General features: G+C 54.3%; 1 protein-coding gene across 2 annotated transcripts in view; it reads left to right on the top strand.

Moving 5' to 3' along the window:
• The window catches only part of KIRREL3 (kirre like nephrin family adhesion molecule 3), a 502887-nt gene that overhangs the window by 375181 nt on the left and 103449 nt on the right, over window positions 1-24257 (top strand). For both annotated transcript variants that reach the window (XM_045860273.1, XM_045860274.1), the window contains exon 3: window positions 14456-14533. In XM_045860273.1, coding sequence (XP_045716229.1) covers window positions 14456-14533 — 78 coding nt within the window. The remainder of the gene's footprint in view (window positions 1-14455; window positions 14534-24257) is intronic.

The following is a 24257-nucleotide window of genomic DNA, read 5'->3' on the forward strand; positions in this document are numbered from 1 at the left end:
GAGACAGTCAGACACATGAGCAGATACCATAACTCAGTGGTGGCGAGAGGCAGGAGGACAGTGGGAGCTGGTGGTGACCAGCAGGGTGGGGAGCTGCAACAACTGTCCGTGTCCAGGCGCAAGCCCAGGTGCCGAGAAAGACACAAGAGCCACCCTGCTCCAGGAGCCTCCCACACCCACCCCCAGGGCAGGGCCAAAGCCACATGGGCCTCCTGTGAACCTCACCCTACTGTCTCTGCCCCTCCTCCCTTGCCCTCCGCCTGGTTCTCCTCTCCCGCTGCCATCCCCCTTGACCTGTGCCACCTCACTCATGAGAGAAGTTGCTGGTTAGATGAGAGAGTGGGTCCTGGGGCATGGAGCACTGCAGGAAAGGCCCCATAGACACTTAAGGAGTAAATCGGAGGGATAAACACTCACACAGCAAGGGGGAGGATCTGGGGAAATGAAGGGCTGCAGCCCGAGGGAGTTGTAAGGGAGAGTGCAGCCTGAACCCCCAGCCTGCACAGAATGGAAGAAATTGGATTGTATCCTGGTCTGTGTTCAGGAACTACCCGCCCTTCCACAAGGTAAACCCTTAGCAGCTCTCAGTGGAAATCAGGGGAGGCCATGGTACGGTCATGGTTTCGTCTCCACCTGTTCATCCTCCAGGACCAGCGGTGGCTGGCAGGAGGGAGACTAGTCACTGTCACAGGCCAGCTCTGCCACCAAGACCCTCCCTGGGTGCTGCTTCATGGAGGTGGCCTGCGCAGGGGGCCAGCACAGGCTTCAGGTCCTGCTGCTCCCTGCTGGGTGACCTCACATCATCACGGCACTTTTCTGGTCCTCGGAGCCTTCCCAAGTCCATGGGGGATCACTTCCTGTCTCTGGGTGTGGAGGGGGGAACGTGAGAGCATGCAAGCAAAGCCTCTCACAGGGCAGAAGTCTGTCCACAGTCCAGGCTGTCCCTTTCCTTCTCAGAGTCAGTAAGCCCAGACCTGCTGCAATAGGAGAGGCTGGAACATTTACTTTTCCAAGAGCGTGGACTGGCCTTACAGACAGAGCTATAGCCACCCCTGGGCAGAAAAGGCTGGCACCATGTTCGGAGGGCTCTCCAGTGGGGGAGGTGGATTCCTAGCACAGCCACATCACACGTCCCCTCCCCCAGGACCCACACATGGAAGCAGCATCCCCACACACCCCACACACTCACACACGCAAGACACTCACTGCTCACCACATACCCACCCCACATCCTTACTGAGTGCACACACACACACTGCCTCTTCTATTAGACATCGTGTAGTCACACCCACGTGGAAGTCCACACAAAGACCCAGGTCATCGTCTTTCCTTCCCAAGACACGTGAGACAAGGATTCCCTGGCAAATTCCCATTTCGCCCTCCTCCTGTTTCAGGAGATGCTAAGGGAGGACCAGTGGAGAAAGACAGGGCCGTAACCGTGCAGAGAACCAGAGGGCAGTCTTTGGCTGCAGCGTCCCAGCCCCTAACTCCCAAGGGCTGTTTCTCTTGGAGAAGAGAAGGCCATCTGCTAAACTGCTGGGGAGTTGGGTGGAACTGGGATCAATGTTGCTCTGTGTGGAGCACATTCAGGATGGATGAGTCAAAGCTGCAGGTCGGTAAAGGATATTGAAGCTCAGTATAGAACTTTAACATTATTTGAGGTCTCCAAAAATGAAAAGCACAGCCTTGCAAAGTAATGAGCTCCCTGTTCCTAGGAGGATGCAAGGGCAAACATGTGACTGCATCTTAGAGATGCTATCATGGGAATCCTGCACTGGGTGTGTGGTGGGCCTGAGTGATCTCCAAGCCTCTGTCTCTGAGAAGAATCTAGGACTATGGGGTCATCCCACAGCTTCCTGCTCAGCTCTTCTCCCTGAAGGCAAGGATGAAGTCTAGACCAGAGGAGGGATGGCCAGTTTCTAGGATGCTGGTGTCCAGGACCCCCAACCCGGGGCTATAGGACCCACGCTGGTCCAACAGGTGCCCCAGACCTTCCCCTTCCCAGAGACCTGGGGCCGTGGGCTCTGCCCTCTGGCCTCGGCCACAGGCCTGACTCAGAAGTCCAGAGATTGAATTTGTTTCTGGTGACATTTGGGTGAATTGAGACCCAAACTCGCTTGGCTTATTGACCCTAGAGAAGGGGTTCATCCTTCAAAGCCCACCCCACCGCACACTCAATCTGCACGCCACACACGGGGGCAGCAGGAAACGTGGCCAAGGCAAGCATGCTGCTGGGCTCCTTGTTGAAAGGGGGCTTGTGACTTTGCAGCCCCCCTTCCTCCCAGGCTGTTGGAACCTCCCCGGGTGTGGGAAGTGTTCCTGGAGGCTGAGCGTGGTCCTCCTACTGTGTGCTGAGCACGGGACTTGGAGCCGGCCCGACAGCCGCTCTGGGCGTTAGTGTTCTCATTGGAGAAGTGGGGAGCAAGAGCTCCATCACTCATTATATGCAGAGTCAATGACCTAAGCGTGTGTGTGTGACGGTGCCCAGCACTGGGTAGCTGCTCAGTGGACCCTGGCTTTGCCTCCCAACACCGGGAACTCAGTCTGCGGCTCAGCAGTCTCTTGCTCCTGGCTGATGGAAAGGGCCCTCTTGCCAGGCCCCCGGAAACAAGGCCCTAGGGAAGAGAGGGAGCAAATCAATCCCCTTCTGCATGCATGGGCACCCACACTCAGAGCAGCCAGGGTGCCAGCCCCAGTCACGTGCAGGGCCACGGCAAGGCACCTGACACACCGCCAACCCCAGATAGGCTCGAGTGGCAACATTTCACAGATGGTGAGGCCCAGTGACTCCTCCGAGTGATGGGACACTTCCTAACCCTGAGTGACGCTGTCCACCATGGAAGCCCAGAGAGGCAAACAGAACCAGCTCACAGTGAGTCTTGACAACCATGGGATGAGTGAGGAATAGCGAGAAATAAAGGTGGAAGCCTGAATGACTTGAAACTTAACCACGTAAGCCTGACCCATGTACGAGGCTGGCCCACACACGGGGCACGTCTGAAAGAAGGAAGGGCAAGTGAAGGTCGGAGAGGCGCAGTGTCCCGCTCTCAGACCACCCGACAGACTCTCAGACCTGAGCCCTCAGCTTGGCCTCCAGGATCTGGAGGAGACTTCAGGTGCCAAGTACATTGGCCGTAAGGGTGGACTGTCCCGGTCCCACTCCCCACGTGTAAGAACTTACCAAAGGCCACTGCGCCAGGCTCTGTGTAGGGGTAGAGGTGCAAGGGTCAGTGTGGGTGGTCCCCACCTCACAGTCGACAAGGGTGGAGCCAAGGAAAATTCACCATCGTTACGTCCACAGGACGTCGCATGGCAGAGGTGTATGTGAGGCAGAGGGGTGTCTGGGGAGGGGGTGCCCAGTGCATGGATGGGTGATAAAGGCATTTCCCTGGGGGGGAGGGGGTCTGGACCTGAGCAGAACGAGACGTTTGTGGGGAGCATGGGTGCACCTGGCAGAAGGAACGGTGTGGCCGAGGGCACTGAGCTGGGTCAGCAGGGCACGGTCTCAGCACTGGTCACCAAGGCTGGCTTTGCGGTCGGGAAACAGGGCTGGGGAGGAAGGCACTCCGGGTGCTGCCAGGATGGGAAAGATGCAGCTCTGCCCCCGGTAGCCCTGAGCGGAATGCTCCCCTTCTCTGAGCTCCGGTTTCCTCCCCTGGCCAAGGTTGAATGGGTATGATTCCTAAATTCCCTTCCGCTTCTAACATTCTCTGACATTTCTGATTAATGCACAGAATCAAATATGTACACAAGACCAGAGGCATCGGAAAATACACAAAGAATTGTGGGCTAATCTTGAGCAAACAGTGTAAGGACTGAATAGGATGGCTACGCTGGCAATTCTTTAAAGAGCTGTGCAGTCATGCCCCCCACCCCCCACATTGCGTCCTGACTCCCAGAACCCTGAGATTCCTCCTCTGGCCCTCTGTCGGGGGGTGGGGATAGTCTTGTCCTACGTGAGCTGTGGCCCCAGTTAGGGTTGCAGAAGGAAGCAGACCGGAGGGCTTCACGTTGTGCCAGGGGCTGGGGCTGAAACTGCACCTCCTCCCACAGGGCTGCCGATACTCGGGAAAAGGTGCTATCATCAGAAGTAGTCTGAACGCTTCCCCAGCCCTCAGTTCCCTGCCATCGGCTTCATTTGTAAGCCACAGTCATCAAGGAAGGGGAGGCCTTCAGATGCAACAAACCCACAGCTATGGGGACTTTAGTGACCCCTTTTGGTGAGAACTTATAGTTTGGGGTGGGGGTGTACATAAAAACCACAGCCTCTTTCTAGAAAAAAATACATACAGACTCAGCTTTGTATGCAAATTCATAAAAGTGTAAAAACCCTTGATTGAGGTCCTCAGACACCAGGTGAAGTCTCCTGCCCTAGTTCCAACTCTCTATTTTGAAGACAAGGAAATTGAGGCCCAGAAAGAGGAGATGACTCACCCAAGGTCACCCAGCTAATTAGAGCAGAGCCGGGTCACCAGGAAATCAGGCCAGCATCTGCCCTAGGCAGGGAGGCTCCCAGCAGGCCCAGGATCACTGATACCTGACCAGGAACTTGGCCCCTAGCAGATGCCATGGCTCAACTCTGGCAGGGAGCACAGGAAAGAGGGGACAACCAAGCCCTCGCAGCCAGGGGTGGCAGGCCCCACTAGGACCGCCACGAGCCAGCCCCTTTCCCTGAGAGCTGGGCACAGCCTCCCTGGGGCTGCCGTAGGCGCAGCCTTTACAACAGCCTGGGAGCCTCGGTGCAGACTGCAGAACCAGAGCCCTCAGGCTAAGTGGCGTGCTCGGAGTGTTTCAGTCTTGTCCTAGCTTGCAGTCATATCTTGCCCTGTTCTTTACAGTAATGCATTATGTTGTTAGGGTTCTAACTCGCCGCCATCTCTGGGGCACTTACCGTGTGCCCAGACTTAGTTCCAAATTTTTGTGCAGTTGGAAGGAACACACCTCTCCTCTCCCCCCAGCTTTTGGCATAAATTATCTGCAGTCCTCACCCTCGCTAAGGAGGTCCCCATTGCACAGACTGAGGAAACGGCAGAGGTGGACCCTCAGACCAAGAGCTGGGACACAGTCAGAGGGGTCACGCTGCTGAGTTAGAGTCCCAAGAGCTGCAGGGTCTCCGGAGCCAGGGGAGGACCTGGTCACCCCATCCAAAGGAAAGCTCAAGGCCCCCTGCTCTCCAGGCCCCTCTGTTTAAAGGACGCTCCCTGTCTGAGTCCAGGCCACCCCCCTGTACCCTCCGGCCAGAGGACTTTCTCCGGATTAACCAGAGCTATAAAGCCTCCTGCGGTCCAGGCTGAGCCACCAGCACTGTGACATCCTCTGGGACACCCAAGGGTCCTGGCGGTTTCTTATGGGGACACAGGTCACCGAGCCCGTGGAGCCCCACACCCCTCATGTACTGGGCCCTCGTGAGCCCTGGCCCCGGAGCAGGGCCAGGGGTCAGGGTGGGCCGGCTCTTCTGTGGCGGGGTGCACGCCTGCTCCAGGAACCGGTGAACAGCCCACAGACAACCCACCAAGCAGGTTGGCGGGGCGGGTAGGCAGGGGCGCGGGGGTGAATAACCACCACTTCCCCTCAGGGGAGGCCAGTCCAAGGCGCCAGCTGGAGTCGAGCTCCCTCCCATTCTCCCGGCAGCATTCTGTCCCTGTCGTGCCGTCCCGGCACCCTTGTCCTCTGCTCCGGCGGGGCTGCAGGGCTGGATGGCCCCAAACGGGGTCTCCTCCCCGGGGGGCCCACCCACTGACGCCCAGGTTCCTGGCACGCCTGTGAGCAGCCAGTCCACCACCAGTCTGGCCTCGTGCGAGTCAGCTGTCCTGTTCTTACTGCGTGATGGCCGCTGCTTCAGAATGATGCCCCTGGATCTGTTTGAGGTCGGTTCCTTAATCAAAGCTCTCGGGCTCTCCTCCGCACTCTCCCCCCAGAAAGGTTATCATTAAAGAGAAGAAAGGCGCTTTGATTTCCGACGCTGGGCTTGCAGCGTGGAGCCGGGGCTCTAGGGGAGGTGGGGGCTTGGCTTTGCCGGAAGAGCCGTGTTCACATCCCATCTCTGCCCTCACCGGCTGGGTGACTTCGGGCAAGCGGGGGACATTCTCCCCACCCCACCCCCCGTGCCCTCCTCCAGGACCATCTCACTTTGGGGCGGGTCAAAGAGAACTTGCGTTTGATGGGTGCTTCTCACACAACAGGTGTGCTAGTGGCTGACGCAGCCACATTCTCTCACCCACGCCCCAGTCCCACAGGATGAGAAGCATCCGTGGACTTTTCTGGAAGTAGTGGGCCTTCCTTCCACATGGAAGGAACTTCCTTCCACAAGGTAAGAACAGGGGTGTAGACCCAGCCTCTGGCATGCATTCTACCCTCATGAGAGGTGTCCCCCAGCCAAAGCTCACCACTGTCCTCGCCTCCTGACCTCCTGTCTCCACACACCAAGTGGGAGTGACCACATGTGTGCTTCCTGGGTTTTGAAGGCAAAAGAATGATAGCCTGGGGCTCCGTGTGGCTACAGGGGTAGCTAGGTCAATCATTACTAAGTAAACACACACACGTGAACAAAGAAAGCAGCCACTGAGCTTGGATTGCTGCTGTGCCAAGAGGTAACTGGCAGGTGCCATTTAACTGTGAGACGCAGGGTTGTAATGGGGTGTGTGAGGCTCGAGGTGGGGCTGGGATTGGGGGGCCAGCAGGGCTCCCCGCCTTCTCTGCTGGTGCTCCGCCTGACCCTGCCCCCACTCTCCTCCTGGCCAGCTGCGTGGACAAGGGTGGGTGCCTTGTGCTGCCCCGGAGGCCTGGTGGACCCCACATCCCTGTGCCTCGCCAGCCTCAGCTCCCCAGACTGCCCACGGCCCGGCGGTAGACAGTCCCAGCGCAGGGAGCGTGTGCAGAGGCGCGGAGAGGGCGAGGCTGCTCACGTGCTCACAGCCGCCCTCCTGCCCCAGGGAGGGTGCGCAGCTTCTGGATGGGCTGGGCCCTGCTGCAGAGCAGGGTCTGGCTACAGGGTGTGAATAACCGCTCACCGGGGGCAAGGACACGCCCTCGCTTTGCTGTCCTCTGTACGGCTCTGCTGCCCAGGGAGTGGGGGGCACTCCAGCCCCCGAGGCTCAGCCTGACCTAACCCTCTGAAGGGACGTGTTTTCCTGTTTCCTCCCCCCTCATGCCAGGGGCAAGCAGGTGCCCCCCACCTCACTCCACCCAGCGGGCATGGCATTGAGGGAGAAGACCACCCGTTGCTGCCCGACGTCATGATGAAGCCTTTAAAGTCAGTTCGTGCCCCCTTGAGACCCTCCTGGTTAATCCTTGGCTTTTATGATCTTATTCGGGCCATGGGTGGGTGACCAGGGTGGTCACAAGCACACGGCTGAGCAGCCTCAGTGCCAGGCCCCCCACCGTGCTTCCCTGTGCCTCCCCAGCCTCTCCCCCGGGGCCATCCTTCCCCCTCCAGACACCGACTCCCCAGGGGCCTGCTTCCCAGGGGCTCCGCAGTGGTGCGAACACCTGGCAGCAATGCCTGTGACTCCATCAGCCAGCACCCTGTGGATGCACGTGGTCCCCCTGTTCCAGGGGTCGGGAGTGGTCTCTGCTGGTCACCTGGGCTAAATGTGCGGCACCCAGACTGCATCTGGGCAGAAGGGTGCAGCCTGGGCTACAAGGGCCTGGGTTGTAATCCTGTGTAATCCTGGCTCCTCCCCTTCCCAGTACGACTTCAGAAAAACCCCTCGACTCCCCTGAGCCCCACCCGAGTATTGCTGCTAATAATCCACATCTTCACAAAGCTGCACGGAGACTGCACCCACAGACCCGCCTTATATTTACAGTATAGCCTCCTATTGGGCCTCTTCTTCCCCAAAGACCTGGCCAGGCCTCCAGAGGACTGCAGGAGTGGGGGCGGGGGCAGTATGTGGAGTGGGAGGGGGAGCTTGGCAGGCCTCCTGTCCTCTCAGTCTTAGTTTCTGGGGCTCTGTGGACTCTCCTGGAAAGGAGAAAAGAGACGGCCTCCTTTTGCCTGGACTCCCTGCTTGACTGATGGGCGGCGCCAGGCGGGGCCTCCCCCAGTGCCCGGCACACAGCTGTGGAACATCTGGCCCCATTCAAACACAATTCACCGACTTCCAGCTTTGTCTCAGGAAAAGCCTCACAGCTGTCCAGGCATACGGCCTTGAGCAGCCCCTGCTCCTCACAGGATAAGTAGACGGATGACAGGCCGGGGGGGCGGGAATGGCCTTTCTGGGCCTGCTTCTCTGTCACAGCCCCCACAGAGCTAGTAACCCGCTGGGACCAGACATCCTCAATCAGAGAGGCCGCGGTAATCTTGTACATGCGATAGAACTGCTTCCTGTAAAGTCCTTCGGCTAACATCACCTCGCCCCCCGACCCCGGCCCCACACAGAGTGTACCAGAAGTCCGAGGAACTGCGTCTGTAATCCATTTCTCTGTCCCCGCACTTACTAGCTATACGACCCTAAGTGAGTTATTCAATCTTGTGGATGCTCAGTTTTCTCTTCCATCAAACAGGAATAATAATAGTACTTACTGCATAGGATTTTTACGATTGAGGAAAATAACATACGCAGAGTGCTTGGCTTAGAGAGTAATACACCATAAGCAGTCAGTGAGTGTCTGCCTCACTGCAGTGGTGAGTTCAGTGAGCCTGGCCCCAGGTGGGCGAGCCCTGGGTGCTACCAACTAATGGGGTGGGGGCTTGGGGAGGTCAGCTGTTCCAGCCCGCAGGGGGGCAGGGCAGTGAGGCCAGCGTCCCAAGTCCACTGTGCAGAGGGGTGCACAGACCCCGCCAACCTGGGGGTCTGCACTGATGCCCAAGTGGCCCAGAAGAAGCTCACCTTCTGCATCAGCTGGTGGCCATGTTGGAACTCCAAGTAATTAACCACTTGGGAGAAAGACCACAGGCGACGCCTGAGGGGAGGCTCACGGCTGCACCAGGCACAGAGGAGGCGCACAGGTGTACACCAAGCTTTGCCATCACAGGGGAAGGATGCTGGGCACACTCCTTACCCTTCGAACATGTCTATTTCTTTATACATCAAGACAAGAGTAACAATACCTGTGGTCAGAAGGTCTCGGGAAGGTTGAAACAGGACGAGGAGAGTAAAATGCCCAGGGCCGCTCAGTACGTGACTGCTGTGTTTTTCATGTCCGTGGCATACGGACTCAGGCCAGTGGAGCAGAGACTTGGAGAAGCCGGAGGCCTGATGGATGACCACATGGGCACCAGATTTCCTGCAGGCACATGGCATCTGGGGCCAGTAGCCACACAGGCAATCGGGGACCCACGGGTGGTGGGGAGGCCCACTAATGCGCTGCCTGCCTTGGCCACGCTGCGGAAAGGGCTGCGCCAGCCAGGAAACGGCCGGCTGAGGCGCCTGAGAACAGCAGGGCTGGCAGAGGGCTGCCGGACGCCAGCCCCTGCGGCTGCTGCTGCTGATACGGGAAACTGCTGGGTGCTCGTCACCTGGGGTCGGGAGCAGCTTTGCCGCCTGCGGGAGCTAGTGAGCCCGGGCTGGTGGCCCCGGAAACTGGGGGAAACTGTCATGATTGTCGACTGCTCCTAAAACAGGGCAACTCGATATCAGCTTTTTATGTAATTTGTTAATTTAAAAACATGATTTAAGATCACAGCTGTTCCGGGTTTCTCTTAGAAAAATTTAATTGGTATGTAATAGCATAGTTAATTAAATACAAATCAATAGCTTAAAACAACTAATTGATACTTAATATGAACAGGGGAAAACTTAGTTCTAATATCATTAACTCATATTAAGTAAGCAATGAAATAGCAATTATGTCCTTATAACAATGTAAAGTTTATAGTTCCTTTAATAAACTTACAACTAGCAAGCAAGGAGACTCAAAAATCATGGAGCAGGTATTATTGGGCTATCACACATTGGTTGCTTGCCCTAGTGGTTCCGGGTTACGCTCGAGGACTGGTTGGGTGAACCAGCCTTCCCTCTCCCATCCTCGGGCCTCTGTCCTGGGGAGGTGGGTCAGAAAACTGAGCTCTGTGTGATTTATGGGTTAGGGTTAGGGTTAGCGATCGTGCTGAAAACAGGGCTGGACAGAGCTAACGAAGCAAAAAGGTCAGCAGAATTGAGGCGAGAACTTTCCAAACATGAGACACTGCTTTCTGCTGTCGGCACGGCAGTGCTGGGCAGCCGCTGGTGGCAGAGGCCATTGGGCAGGGCCGCCAGCCGAGCGAGGCAGGACCCTGGGCCAATCTCCAGCCTCTCGGCCATCAGCCAGGGCCCCCCCCACGAGACCTGCTGCTCCTCCTTCCTCCTCTGGGCCCCCACAGCCGTCGCCCCCCCAGGGACTCCGGCCCTCCCCGCAGAACTAAGCCGGACACCAGACACGGGTTCTAGCCTGAGCACTGCTACCGACCTTGGCCTTGAATTGTCATTTTGCTTCTCTGAGCCTCAGATTCTGAAACAGAAATGAGGGAAGTAGTTCCTGCCTTGCCTACTTCACAGAGCCACTGCCAGTACCTAATTAGATAGAGAATATGACAGCATCATGAAAAAATGCGTATTTCACAAATGTGAGTAATATCACTGTATCCTTGTTATTACTAATAAGAATTTCAAAACCCTGGGGCTAGAAAAAAGTCCCACCTTCACCCTCTGAAACTGAAGGGAAACCTTTCCATGTATAAAGCTTCTTATTCCTCTGGAGAGGAGAATCTCTCATTTCCCAGATGCCTGTTCCCATGAATACAGCTTTCATTGGCCGCACCATCCCCTTACCTGCCCAGTCCACTGCGCCACTTATAAGCCCACTCGACTTCATCCTGACCTGGGTAGAGAGAAACTCATCACTGCCCAGTATTTCTTTGGTTGGCCCTTTCCTTAAAGTAGCAGGCACTGTGCTTGGGAACAAGGGGCTCAAAGTTTCCAGAAAAAGGCACAATCCAAGCGTTCACAGTCTAGGGGCCGGGAGTCCCTGGGACGAATTCTTCCCTTCCACCCGAGAAACATGCTCTTCCTGTAACTGCGTCCTTGCTCAGCAGGATTTCCTCACCCTTTGTCTCCTCAGACAGTGCCCACCACACACACACCCCCACCTGCAGGTGACCGGGACTTCTTTGCAGTGGACTTTCATTTAAAGCCAGGACCCCTTGTTTCATGTGAACTACTTCCCAAGGACGCCTCTGGTGCACCTGGTGGTTCAGCGACTGGGAAGTGCCCGGCCTCAGTCTGCAGCCCCCAGGTCTCCATGGAGACACCTCCGCCGTCGCACTGTTAGTTCTAAAGTGGGCATCTGGGGTCTGGCTCCACCCTCCGTCCCAGTGAATGTGGCAAGGGAGGTGGCAGCCCGGAGGCTGGTCCAGGTCACATAGTGAAGGACACAGTTCTTCCTGTCACATTGGATCATCTCTCCCGTAACAGCCTGGTTAGTGTGGCTCGGTAGGGCTTCCCGAAGCCAGAGCAGTTGGGTCCTGCTTGCCTGGGTTCCAGGTGCAACGCCCCCACACCCCCTTCAGCCCTGCTGGCATGCTTCCTCACTCAGACCCAGTGACCTCTAACTTAGCTCTAAAGAAATCCCACATCTTCGTGTGCGGCCAGCTAGCTAACACTCCCGACGCTGGTCCTCCAACCTGCCTGTTTGTGCACGGACCTCGCCGGCTCCGCCGACCTCTCAGCCCAGACCCTGTCAGAGAGCCTTCTTACTGACGGGTTTCTGCAGTGTGCTCATTAGCACCTTGTAATGTTGCTGCCGAAATAATTAAGATGAACCCACACATGTCGAATTAAATGAGCCAAATACATTGAGAAATTTCCTGGTCCTCCATTTCTTTCATCAATCAAGTGTTTTTAAAACTTCTTTTCCTGGTCATCTGCAAAAATCAAACATGGTCAGTGAAGCTATTACTTATAGTACTGTATGAGCGGCCTCTCCCCTCTGGCAACCGCTCTGGGGCTATGCTGGCATCAGAAGGGTTGAGTGAGGGTGGCAGAGACAGCCGCCGTAGGTGATCTGCATTCAGCGGGTTGTCCACATTAGCCAAATCTTTAGGAAAACCATGCCCTGCCCCTTCCATTTCCCTGGGAATTGAGGGGACTTTCCAGGAACACCAACAGGAGATTGGCCTAAATACATCCCACACCTTCTGCCCCCACACCTGGTCTCCTCCCGGGCCCAGTCCAGGAGCCCAGGCCTCCTGTCTCATTAGCAGCCACGGCTTCAGATGCACACAAGAAGCCGCTGGAAAATACATTGAGAATCATCAGCAACTGTATCATTCTGATGGCGAACAATCGCGTGCGCTTCCAATGGACCAGCTCGCTCTGCCTGTTTTTAGCACAGTGAGTTTTCAATGCAGTCTCAGGCAAGAAGCTATCACTCAGGGATGCTCAGCGCCTCCTCACAGCTTGTACTTCCGCTGGCCCCCTCCTGACAGGCCGCATGCCTGCCTCTTGAAGGTGGTTGTTAGAAAGAATCCACAAATATAGTAAGTAAACATCAAAGGGGCTTTGATCCACGTGGCCTTCCAGAGCAGGAGCCCCTGCAGAAAGAGCCAAGGCCTTGGATGAGGGAACTTAACATCGTCAATTTGGGCGCCTGAGATGTAAGGCTGTTTGAAGTGAGGGCGGGCTGGCCGTGCCTTCAGACGCGTGAGCGTGGAAGGAAAGGAAAAGAAGTGGGTGCCTTTGGATCAGGCGTGCTCGGGTCTGCTTCTCTGCTCTTTCCTGATAGTCAATAACCCCCTTTAAAGAATCAAGAGATCAAAGCTGGCGACCTCCCTGGGCCATGGCACCCTGCCACCACCCGCCACACTTTGTTTTTCTCTAGGGCAGGAGCCCCCATGCTTGACTTATCTGTCTCCCGTGGGCCCTGAGCTCCCTTTCATCTTGCTACTCGTGGAGGGCGCACTGGGCACCAAGAAGTGGACGGAGACGGAGAGGGAGGGATGAGCCCAGCCTGTCTATGCTCTAACAGCCTGGAAACACCCGGGGTTTTGGAGAAGTTGCTGCGACACAGCACTCAGTTGGACCCTCCTTCTCTGAGAAACTGATGGGGGGAGCACCTGAGTGCCCAAAAGCCTGGCAAGGCCTGGGAGAAGGCACAGCTGCATTCCGTCTTCCAGAAATCATACCCCTTATTCATTCACCCAGTTTACGGCAGGCATCACAGTCGCAGGACTTCCAAGAGAAGGGGTGGGGGAGCGTCTAAAGGAGGCATGGGAAGCTGTTCAGCATCTTTGAATCTCAATTTCCTCATCTGTATCCTGCAAAGGGCAGGGACCCATCTGCCTGCCTCACAGGGCTGGTGTGGGGGTCGAAGAGAAATACGGGGCGGGCCTGCTTGAGAACCCAGAAGTGCTTAAGACACATCAGGATTAGAGGACAAACACTGGAGAAGAAAGCTTGACTTCTTGTGAGGCACAAGTACCCCGTCCAATGCTCACACACAGTGGGCACTAATTTACAAAATACTGCAAAAAAAACCTGTCCCTTGTCTTTGCTGCCCAGCATAGTTGTTCTAAGTTGTTTTCCAATCAGGTCAAAGTCTTTGGGACCAGAGTCTGTCTTGTGTCTCTTAGCCATCCCAGCCCCAAGGCTCCTCCCTGGGTCTACATTGCAAAAGTGCTTGATGATGGTGCTGATTGGTACCTTAATATAGAAGTGCACAGGCCCGGGCCGGGTGGCTCAGTTGGTTGGAGCATCGTCTTCTTTACCAAACCAGTTGTGGGTTCAATTCCTGGTCAGGGCACATACATAGGTTCCCCAGTCGAGGCGCATATAAGAGCCAACTGATCAGTGTCTCTTTCTCACACCGATGTCTCTCCCTCTGTCTCTCTCCACCCCCGTCTCATTCTCACTCTAACATAGATAAACATAACCTTGGGTGAGGATTTTTTTAAAAAGACGCACAGGATCTCCACCCCAGAAGCCCATGATCTCCCAAAAGGCAGACTCTTCCTGTCTCTGCCTCGACCCCTACATCTTCCTCCAAGTCCATCGTTTCTTCATCCCAGACGCTCTGTGTCTGGTTGCCCTGCTCTGTGCTGGATGCCACTGGCTGGACTCTGTCCCCCGCTGGAAGGCCTAACCACAGCCCCACTGTCATCCCGGTGCAGTCACCAAGCCTGAGACACACTGGGCCTATGAGTAGTTGTTAAAGTGTGGTTTCTGGATCCAGACCTCCTGGTTTCAAACTCCTGATTCTGCCACCTATAGCCCTCTGACCAAAGACTGCTTACGAAACACATATGTAAATGAGGATGGTGTAAAATGGATAATAGTAGGTGCCTTATTTGATTTGGTGAAAATCAGATAAGGAATGGGTGGCTTAAAGTCATGCCTGAACCATAGTGAGTGCCATGCAAATGTTTTTAAAATAAATAAGTAGTCCTCTTTATAAGAGAAACAAGCACCACATCCTCTGCAAAGGGGGTTCATTGACACCTGACCCACTCCAGGCTCACGCTCCTGTGTTTTCCTTCCAGAGCTGGGCCTCCAGAAGAGAGGATGCTGTCTGGTGCTGGGCTACATGGCCAAGGACAAGTTTCGGAGAATGAATGAAGGTCAGTGGGAACCCACCTACCCTCTCAGGGGTAATGTGGAGGGAGGAAGCTATGCCCTACAACTATAGCACCAAGAGGAAGAACCTGGGACACCTAGAAAGGACAGTGGGCAGACCAGGAGTAATTCCCATGAAGATATTCACATAGTAACATGGAGAGGAGTAGCTAATATCTGAAGTGTAATATGCTGATTCAGGAGCTTTTTTCCTTAACCTATCTTTCCTCCTCCCTCTGTGTGCCCTCTTTCTCTTCCCATTGCATCCCTACCTTTTGTTTCCCACCACCCAGCACAATTAAATCTTCTATTATCTTTTCTAATCCTGACCGCTTTACGGTTCTCCCAATCACTCACACTGCCTAAATGCCCATTGAATAAACAGCACCTTGCAGGGCACTTGAAATAATAATAAAAAAGAAGAAGGTAGACTTTTTATTCTCAGAGAACTTGCCCTTGGAAACCTGCCCTCTCTTCCAGCTCCATTCTTCCTACGACTCCCACTTACTCTTGGGCCACTCTGCTTTTCTCTTGCACTAAGTCTTTCCTCTGAGGCCCAGCTGGGGCACAGAAGCTTGGGAAAGGCATTGACATTGATGTGGAGGCCAGGATGTAGAGCGAGTGCTGTCGCTTATGGGCCTGCTGTAATGAAGAGCCAATCCCCTCATCCCCAGCCATCTGTCTCCGTGTAGCTAATAACCCTCTCCATCAGATGCCACAGACGGTTTGTCAGGATTCAAAAGTAGATAAACAATGGCTGGGGCTTCCATTTATTCATTAAAGTCACACAAATGAAGCCCTGGCTTGCCACCAGCTCAGCTTGCTATGAGCTGGACCCCTCACCTCCCAAGGTCCTGGGCTCCATTCCAGGCAGGGGGAAGGCAACTCACCTATATTATCTCTATTCCCAGAGTAAGACTCAGTGCAGTTCAAGTGCACTCTTCCATGCTCCTCAGCTGGCTCTCCAACCCACAGTCCATGACACCTACACCCCCTGAGGCTCCCCAAACCTCATGTCTTGCCAGCTATAGGTCTGCCACCAGCACCCATCATGGTGACAGGCTGACAAGGGGCAGGCCAGTACAATGAAGCACAAGGAGTATCACCTCCCCCGTGTTGAGGCCTGTCTGTGTAAGAAGGCAGCGGCACCCAGAAGCCACTTCCCACCTGTGGGAGCCCCAGGGCTGAGCACAGCCAGGGCTGGAGGCTGCATTTCCTGCCAGGCAGTCTCCCTTCCTGACTGTTCTCTTTCCCAGCCCACCCTCTCCACTCCCACCGCAGCCTTCACAAGGGCCTAGGCAGGAACTTGGAATTTGTGGGAACGAACGTGGTGCCTCTGTCCATGGTGCTGAACAGACGTTCTCTTGCTGTCCATGCACATTAGAGTAGCTGAGGCGAGGTTCACAGAGTTTGGGGAAGCCAAAAAGTCGGGAGCTAGGCTGGATTTGAGTGTCTGATGTGGAGAGAGCAACTGACTCTAGGTCCTGGGGCCTACAAAGAACCACATCATGAGACTCATGAACACGAGTTCACTTCCCCCACCTTTCACAAGTGGCTAATGGCCAGGGAGTCCTATCAGTCAGCTTGGGCTGCAATAACAAAACACCATAGACTGGGTAGTTTAAGCAGCAGAAAATTATTTTCTCATAATTGTGGAGAAAGAAAGTCCAGGATCAAGGTACCAGCATGGTCAGATACTTGTGAGACCTCTTTTCCTGGTCTGCAGGTGGCCCCCTTTTTACTGTGTTCCCATGGCAGAGAGAGATCTTGCAAGCCTTCTGATGGCTCTTCTATGGAGATAATATTCCATTTGGATCAAGGCCCCACCCACATGACCTCATTTAACCTTGAGTACTTCTGCAAAGGCCCGTCTCCAAATGCAGTCACATTGGGGGTTGGGACTTCAACACATAAATTGAGAGAAAGGAGGCAACAATGCAATCCATGGAAAGGGGTCTGAATGCATTTGCCACAGCAGAAGGTACAGTGGTAATGCTCTGAACCAGGAGTTTGGAAAATGGTAAGAAAAAGAAATTCAGCATTAGGTAAAGACGCACTTCTTAGATATTGCTTAAGTAAAGAAGGAAGGGAGGCAGGGAGGACCAGACCAGGACTGCAGAATAAGACCAAGACATGATTACCTCTGAGGAAAGTAAGTCTTACCTTGTACAACAGCTAAGCTAAAACAGCATTTTAAAAGTTTTTTTCTCTTTAAAATAGAAAGATGCCAAAACAGCATCTGTTCTCTCTAAGCCCCCTCTCAAAACACATACAGTCCACACAAATGTGTTATTACTTTCAGCTGTATGGCTGAGTTGGTTAAGAATGGTAGATCCCAAATGCCTTACCCCAACCTGTGCCCTCCCCCTGGTGAAGACTAATTGAGAATCAAGCTAGGTATTCAGACAGAGGGGGCAGCGGAGGCATCACCAATAGCCCAGGGCCCCTAACTCCTCACCCCTGCCTCCCTCTCTGGATGTGGTTCTCACCCCTCCCAAATGTCCCAGCACACACATTCATGCACACACTCATTCACAACCACACACACAGTAGCTGATGCTGTCTCGGGGTGAAGAAGACATGGGGGTGTTTTGTGAGTGGCTACAAACTCAACTAATGAGGAGACAGAATAGGAGGGAGTGAGGCAGTGGGGCAGATGAAGAGATGCATGAGGTGGGCTGCCTTGGGCTCTGGATGGACGGAGAAGAGGAAAGGACCTGGAGGGGTGGGCAAGTCTCCCTGCCCCCACCCTGGACGGTCTTGCCACCCCAACTGCCACATTATGCACTTTTTTTTTCTCTTTCTAAAACTCGCATGCCCAAACTCCAAAATGTCTCAGATAAGGCATCAGCAAGCATGGGGAGCTGTTTTATGGTGTATAATTATCTTGTACCAACATTCAAAATAATTATAACTTCCACACGTGAGTGATGGAACTGGAATAGTGGCCATGACATAGCTCAAGAAAGAGAAATCTCTGTCTAAGCTGCACCATACACTTTGGTACAAATGGAACAATTGATAACATCGTAAAAAATAATTATTCTCCCAGATGCTAAAATTAGTGAGATATTAGAACAATTAGCTGCTTTTTCTATTAAAGATAAGGTAGTTATCATTATATTTCTAAGTTAGAATAAATATAAAAGACATGTACTATATTAAAAGTTCATTTGTTGTGTTTAACAATATTTAGTAGGGTGTCCATCACCTGGGAGAAGTGGTCCCCTATTTCATGTCTCCTTGTTAATCTGGCATCTTTGTGTTTTCTTCTCCTTCCACTCGCCCCTCCTCACTACATTCCCCAACAATAATTGACTGAGAAAGAGCAAGTGGAAAATAGTGAATGAACAGGAGCTTTATAGGTTTGGGATTTATCACAAGCTAGAGTGATCGCAATTGGTACGATTAAACTACACAAAGCAATAAAGAGAAAACACTGTTCAAAGATCATTTAAGGAAGCAAGTGACAGTGCATGAGAGCTGCTCTCTTTGGGAGTGCGCAGTAGCTTCTCGGGTAGAATCTGCAACATCTGCAGGAACGGAGGTAGTGAGTAATCTGTGGTGTGAGTGTGTGTGCGTTCTTTCCTGTCAGGACTCAACATGTCTGTGGCATTGAATGGACATATGAACAAAAATGAAGGAAGGGCAGACAAGAAAGGAGGAGATAAAGACAGACTAGGCCTAAGAATATCAAATTTGTTTGACATAAGTGTTCCTGTGAATAAGTACATGGTGCTTTAAATGGGCACTACTGGAAGGAGATCATTTATTTATTCATCAAACGGTCATTGAATACCTGCCAGAAAAATTGTACCAAAGTCCATAACAAGTTCCAGCCATTGTTCTAAGCACTGGAGCTTCTGGAGGTAAAGTAGGGCATGGCTCCTGCCCTCCATAAGCTCAGGGCAGAAACACACACCTCAGTGTGACTGTCCCTTCTGCAAAGAGGCCCTAACCTGGATGCCCCACCATTGAGCTCCATGAAGGCAACCAGCCTATTAATGTTGTGGCATTTACCTAATTGGTGATTACTCATTACACTCTCTGCCCCACCTAAAGAGTTAGCCTCAGGTAAAGAAGGATCCCACTCCTTCCTTGCTTCCCCTGGTGCAGTGGGTCCCACTAGGAAGAAGTTGGTCAGGTTCAATTTAAGCAGCTAGTGCCATGATGGGCTAAGTCACCCAGAGGTGTAAAGGGGGTCTTGCGAAGGAGGTCCCCAGGCAGAGCAGACTGAGGTAGAGCGTTCCAGCAAATGAGTCTCCGCATCTCCGGTAATTCCGTAAGTCTTGCCTATCAGCCTCTCCCCAGACTATGGCACCTCCTGGGAGGCCAGGGCCCAGGCAGGTCAGCAGAGCTGGAGAGCTGGGAAAGGGGGCTCTCCTTCCTCACCCCAGTACTGCCAGACTGCCTTCTCAGGGCTTCTCTAATTGGTATGTCCCTCCAGCTCTGCAAGAGGGACTGTTCCCACTGTCCCTTCATCCCACACCCATTCACACACTCACCACCACCACCACTACCCTCTTCCTAGCTATTCCGATAATCCCTTCGTCCGGGAGATCCCAGAACCACTCACCTTCTCAATGCACAATGCTCACCCAGGGCTGCTCTTATTCACAGACAGACACAGCAGCTCTCACATTGTATCTGATGCAGGACGCTGCCTGCCCCTCAAATACCTCAGCATTCCTCTGTGTTAGAACCATGAGCAACCCCAGCAATTACAGTGCAACCCAGCAACTCAGGGAGGCCAGGGACGTGAGTGGCTCACCTGGGGCCAGAAGGAAGCTGCTGGAAGAGCCAGGACCACAACCCAGGTCTCCTGACATCCAGTCCAGTGCTCCTGAGATTCAGAAAGAGGAGGCTGACCCGTGAACACAGGGCAAGCCCCCCCACTCTTTAGATGGCTTGGTTTTTCGGGGCACTAAAAATACAGAGAAAGTGGGAGTGGTTGGAGGAAGAGGAGGCGGAACGCAGGAGAGTCGCCAGTTGATGTGGGAGAAAATCAGGAAAGACCTGGAGGGCGGGGCAAAGGCCCGGGAAGACCATTTCTAAGGAACCAGAAAATTCTGTCGGGCCCTAGGACTCCAGAAAAGGGAAATGAGGACGAGGACCTGTCAAGGAGCAGAGAGGGGGCTGGCGGCTCTGGTCCTGCCCGCCAGCCCCGTGAGAGGCGCCTGCGCACTGCCCTCACTTGCACTCAGGTGCACATCTGGAGGGGCGGCGGGATCCCAGGTTTTGGACCTTCAGAATCACAGCCACTGGCGCTTCTCCCAGCTCAGTGAAGGGAGAGCAGAAATGCCTCCCAGCGCTGTCACTTTCATCTTCCCAGGAAGAACCAAACGCAGTGATTAGCCAAGGCAGCTTCTGTTCAGCGGCCCCGCCCCTCTGGGAGGAGGCCCGCTCTGCAGGTGGCAGACCCCACACAGGCTCTTGCCTGCCCCGCAGCTCCGGGTGGTCCCACCCCCTGGTCCAGGCTAGGGCAGCGCACCTCCACCTGGGTGTTGGCCCTCACCCTCTGCCAGGCGGGGCAGATGGACCCCTGGGAGGCTGGGGATCTGGGCATCCGAGCAGCTGTCCTTTGGGACAGCGAGGAATCTGACCTAGCTTTCCATGCCCCAGTTCCCTAACCTGAAGAATTGAGTCTAAAACACCCCCTGTTTCTTCCCTATCCCGTGACAGAGATGACGGATGCCCCATTGGCTCTTGTAGAGGAAGGAGCACCTCAGAGTAAGGAGCCAGCTGTGTGGCCTTGGGCAAGTCCCTGGGTGCTCAGATTATTCAACATCTTGGGCACAAATTTGAACAATGTTGGCTACAATCACCTGTAAGCCTTTAAAACGTGATGATTCAAAGTCTATCCTGTCTCTCAGCACCTTCCTCACACCTCCTTCTCACCACCAATCCATAAATTCAAACGCCTTGGTCACCAAAGGAGCAAGTACTAGGAAACCGGCTGGCTGGCTCTGCTCGGCAGCCTCAGGAAGCAGAGCTTGTTGAGCTCCCCTGTCTGTCCCCTGAGAGCAAATTCAGGCCCGTCTGAGCCGCATGCACCTAGGGTGGCAGTGAGGTGGGAACACAGGCCGAGAGACAGGCTGCACTTTTGTCAGAGCAGAGGGGAGGCGGCCGCGGGGTGGCCTGGGCCTTGGCCCAGGGGCCTGGCCCAGGGGAGAACAGGTCCTCAGGCTCGGGACCTCCTCCCTCTGATAGTGGGGCCACCAACGTCTGACGCAGGCTAGGGTCCATCACGTCCCCGAGACCACTCCTCCCCGCTGCCTGCCAGAGCCCCCAGGATGTTGGCTAACATTGTCACTTTGTTAGCTGGGGCTTTGGGGTGCATTTTTTCTTATTTCATTTTTCTTACTGATGTGTTTTCTCCCGCTGGGGCTACAAAGCTGGTTATTTGTATAACATCCCTGTTTATTATTTATGGCAAGCCTCAGACTTCTGTGTACTTTATGATTGTTGTTTAATTCACTCAGCATCTTGGAACAAGGGGCCCGCCATTTCACTCTGCTGCTGCAGTCTGATGGGGGGTTCTGGAGCTCCTGACCAGCCCCATGCCTCTGGCCACCATTCCTGCCCCACCTGCTGGGTTAGCTAAGGAGGCCTAGGGCCCCGCTAGTCCACACAGGCCCTGCCAAGCTCCTTTTCAAACATCCGTTTCTCTCACACCTGTATTCAACCCTCACCAAGACCTAGAGATGTTACCTCCCAAATATCTCCTGACTCCGCCCACCTGGGTCCATCTCAGGACCACCACTCAGGTGCCCGTCACCTCCTTCCCGCATCTGGGTGGACAACAGCTGTGCTCTCCACCAACCCATCAGCTTAGTCCCTTCCCTCTCAGTTCATTTTCCACACTTCAGCCAGAGCAGTGTTTCAAAATGCAAATCAGATGTCATGTTCCTCTTGAAAATATGTCACCGGTTTTCTATTGCTTTTAGGAAAAATGCCAAAATCCTTGGCATGTTTCACACGGCTCCACAAGATCTGGTTCCTATATACATTTTGGCCTCGTCTGTCCCTCTTAACTCTCTGTGCTCTGGTGACATCGGACGCCTTTCAGCTCTCCAAACAGGGACGCTCCATCTGCCACAGCAGCTTTCCAGTCCTGGCCCCTCCTCTTGGATGCTGGCCACACCCACTGCACCACATCCCCAACCCTTCCTATACAAAGGTTGCTCATCCTTCAGCTCTGGGCTGAGGTATCTTCCCCACTGCAGCCTGCTTACAGCCTGCTTAGAACCCCCACCCACCCACCGCAGTCCATGCTCTCATGGAACTGTGTGCCTGCCCTTCAGAACTTGTAGCTCAGCTTGCACCTATGTGTTTGTATCGCCATTATTTAAGTACAGCCCATCTGCCCAAACTCCTAACGGAGTTTGTAAGCTCCGTTCAGTCTCCATTATATCCCAGGAGCCTAGCATGTTTGCACAACATAGACATTGAAAGAAGAGTGAGGACCATGACCTTCTCTGCCCCTGGTCAGTGGCTCCCACGATTCTGGGACTGGGTGACCTGAGAAGCATAGACTCCTGGGTGAAATGTTGGACATCACATGGAGAAGACGAAACCGAGACTCAGGAAAGTAGTGTGACTTAGAGTGACACAGCCAGCAAGTGATGGAGCCCAGACTCAAACCCGGGCTGCTGGTCCTAAGCCCAGTCCTCATTCCACTCCACTCTGCTAAGTCTTTGAGGTCTGGGAGTGACGGGGGGGACCAATCAGGGAAGTCTCCCTGCTAAAAATGGGTTTAGAGCCGTGTTTTGGAAGAGACCAGAAGCAAGACCCCTGGAGGAAAGGAAGGGGAGCTGGTTCTTTGATGCAGACACGAAGCACACAGAGGGAAGCCATCCCCCAACCGGGCTGGCACTGTGCCAGGCACGGGAGCTGCCGGGAGGCTGGACACAGCTGTGTCCCCGGAAACTTTGCCCTGCATCTGGGAAGTTACATTTACTTTATTCCAAGTTGATTTCATAGTTGTTTTTGTTTGGGTTTACTTTTTAACATTGTGATTGATACGCTTAATAGCTCAGCACTGTGGTTTGGGAGTCAGAGAAATCTAGACTGAAATCCCATACATAGTCAGAACAGGTTTAGAACCAGGTCAGACGAGATTCTTGAGGTCAGAAGGGACCAAAGGCCACCTAGTCCCCACCTCCTTTTGGTGGCTCGATGTCCCTGCCAAGCACCTCTGGGCATAAATCCCACTGAATGCGGTGGTGCTGGGTGCCCATCACTTCGCCAACGGTGTGCCGAGTGCCTGCTCTGTGCCCCCCACTGTGCCAGGTGGCCCTTGGCGTGTGGAGACACAGAGCCTGCCCCAAGGACATCCCAGCAATTCTGACGCAGTGTCACCACTGTAGCTAGGGACGTCCGGGAGCTACAGGAACAGAGAAGGAAGCCCCGTCAAACTGCAGGCCAAGTGAGCAGGGCCAGGCAGCTTCCTGGACAAGGCGATGTTGGAGCTGAGTCCTGGGAGCACATTTTAGTATCAGGGGCCATTGCAGCCTATGCTTGAATCCTGCCACAGACAGGAAGCTTGCCACCTACCAACACCAGGGGCAGCTCCTCAGCCAGGCTCTCCTAAGGGCTCTCAGATGTAACACCCCCTTCAACTTCAAGAGTCTACAGTTTTCTAGTTCTAACTCCATGGCTGACAGTGAGGCCTGGTGACGTAGGTAGGAGCCACTGGCAAGATCCTGGGCCCTCGCCCTGTGCCAGCTGTGTCTTGAGGAAGCCTCCTTTCTCCTCTCTGCCTCCCCCCCCCTCCACCTCCACATGCTCAAAGCCTCACCACTGCACGTGGAGACCTCCCTCCACCCCTCACCCAGGGTGGAAGAGTCCACATAAATGGGCTGTTTAATGTCCTCTAGTACCGTAACATTTGTAGAGCTGTATGCTGGGACGAGCCGGTGCAGGCTGGGATGAATTATCCAGGGCCTTTATCAAAGGAGAGCCCCTCACACCCCGAGGGAGCTGGCCCCGTCCCTGCAGAGCACCCGAGTCGCGTCCCAGGGCCCCACGCTCTGGAAACGGTAACCCAGTGGACACGGTTTCTCCCCGCTCCAACCACTCCTTCCCCAGGCCTTCCCTTCTCCGACTGCTAGTTTCCATGGAAACTGTGTTGTTGCTGGTATGGGAGGAGTTTAATGACATTCAGAAGCACCAAATCAAGTGCATTTATATAATGGTTTGAAATACACATAATAGCCTATGGAATGTGGGACGCGGCGACAGTTTCCGAGAGCGCATGCAGAGTGCGGGATGAACAGAGCCGAGGAAACTCCCGCCTTGGAGCGCAGGCGCCGGGAACCACCACCCGTCTTCATCTTAAAGAGCAAGCCTTCTCAGCCATTGTTCATGAAAGGATCTCCAGACCCTGCGCTGAGACGGTCTCCTCTCCTTGAGGAAGGACCCTGGCCAGACCCCAGTCCTCTGCGACACCAAGGCTGGTCAGATGGGGCAGAGGGTGTGGCCTCCCAGGTGAGAGGAGGAGCCCAGGGCAGAAAGGCCTGACCTTCTGCCCTGGGCTCCTCGGGCCCCACCCACTCGGTCAGCCTGCTGGAGGACCATCACTCCTTGTGGTTGTTCCTGGGCCTCGTTTCTGCCTGATTCAGAGATTTATCGACATCTAGTGTGCACCCCACACTGCAGGGGACGGGCAGAAGGACACCGCACACACGACGCCTTTATCTTATCTCAGATTGCAGCAGAAGACCAAGC

Source organism: Phyllostomus hastatus, unplaced genomic scaffold, assembly GCF_019186645.2.
Source record: "Phyllostomus hastatus isolate PE091 unplaced genomic scaffold, TTU_PhHast_1.1 phas_scaffold_193, whole genome shotgun sequence".
Classification (NCBI taxonomy): Eukaryota; Metazoa; Chordata; class Mammalia; order Chiroptera; family Phyllostomidae; genus Phyllostomus; species Phyllostomus hastatus.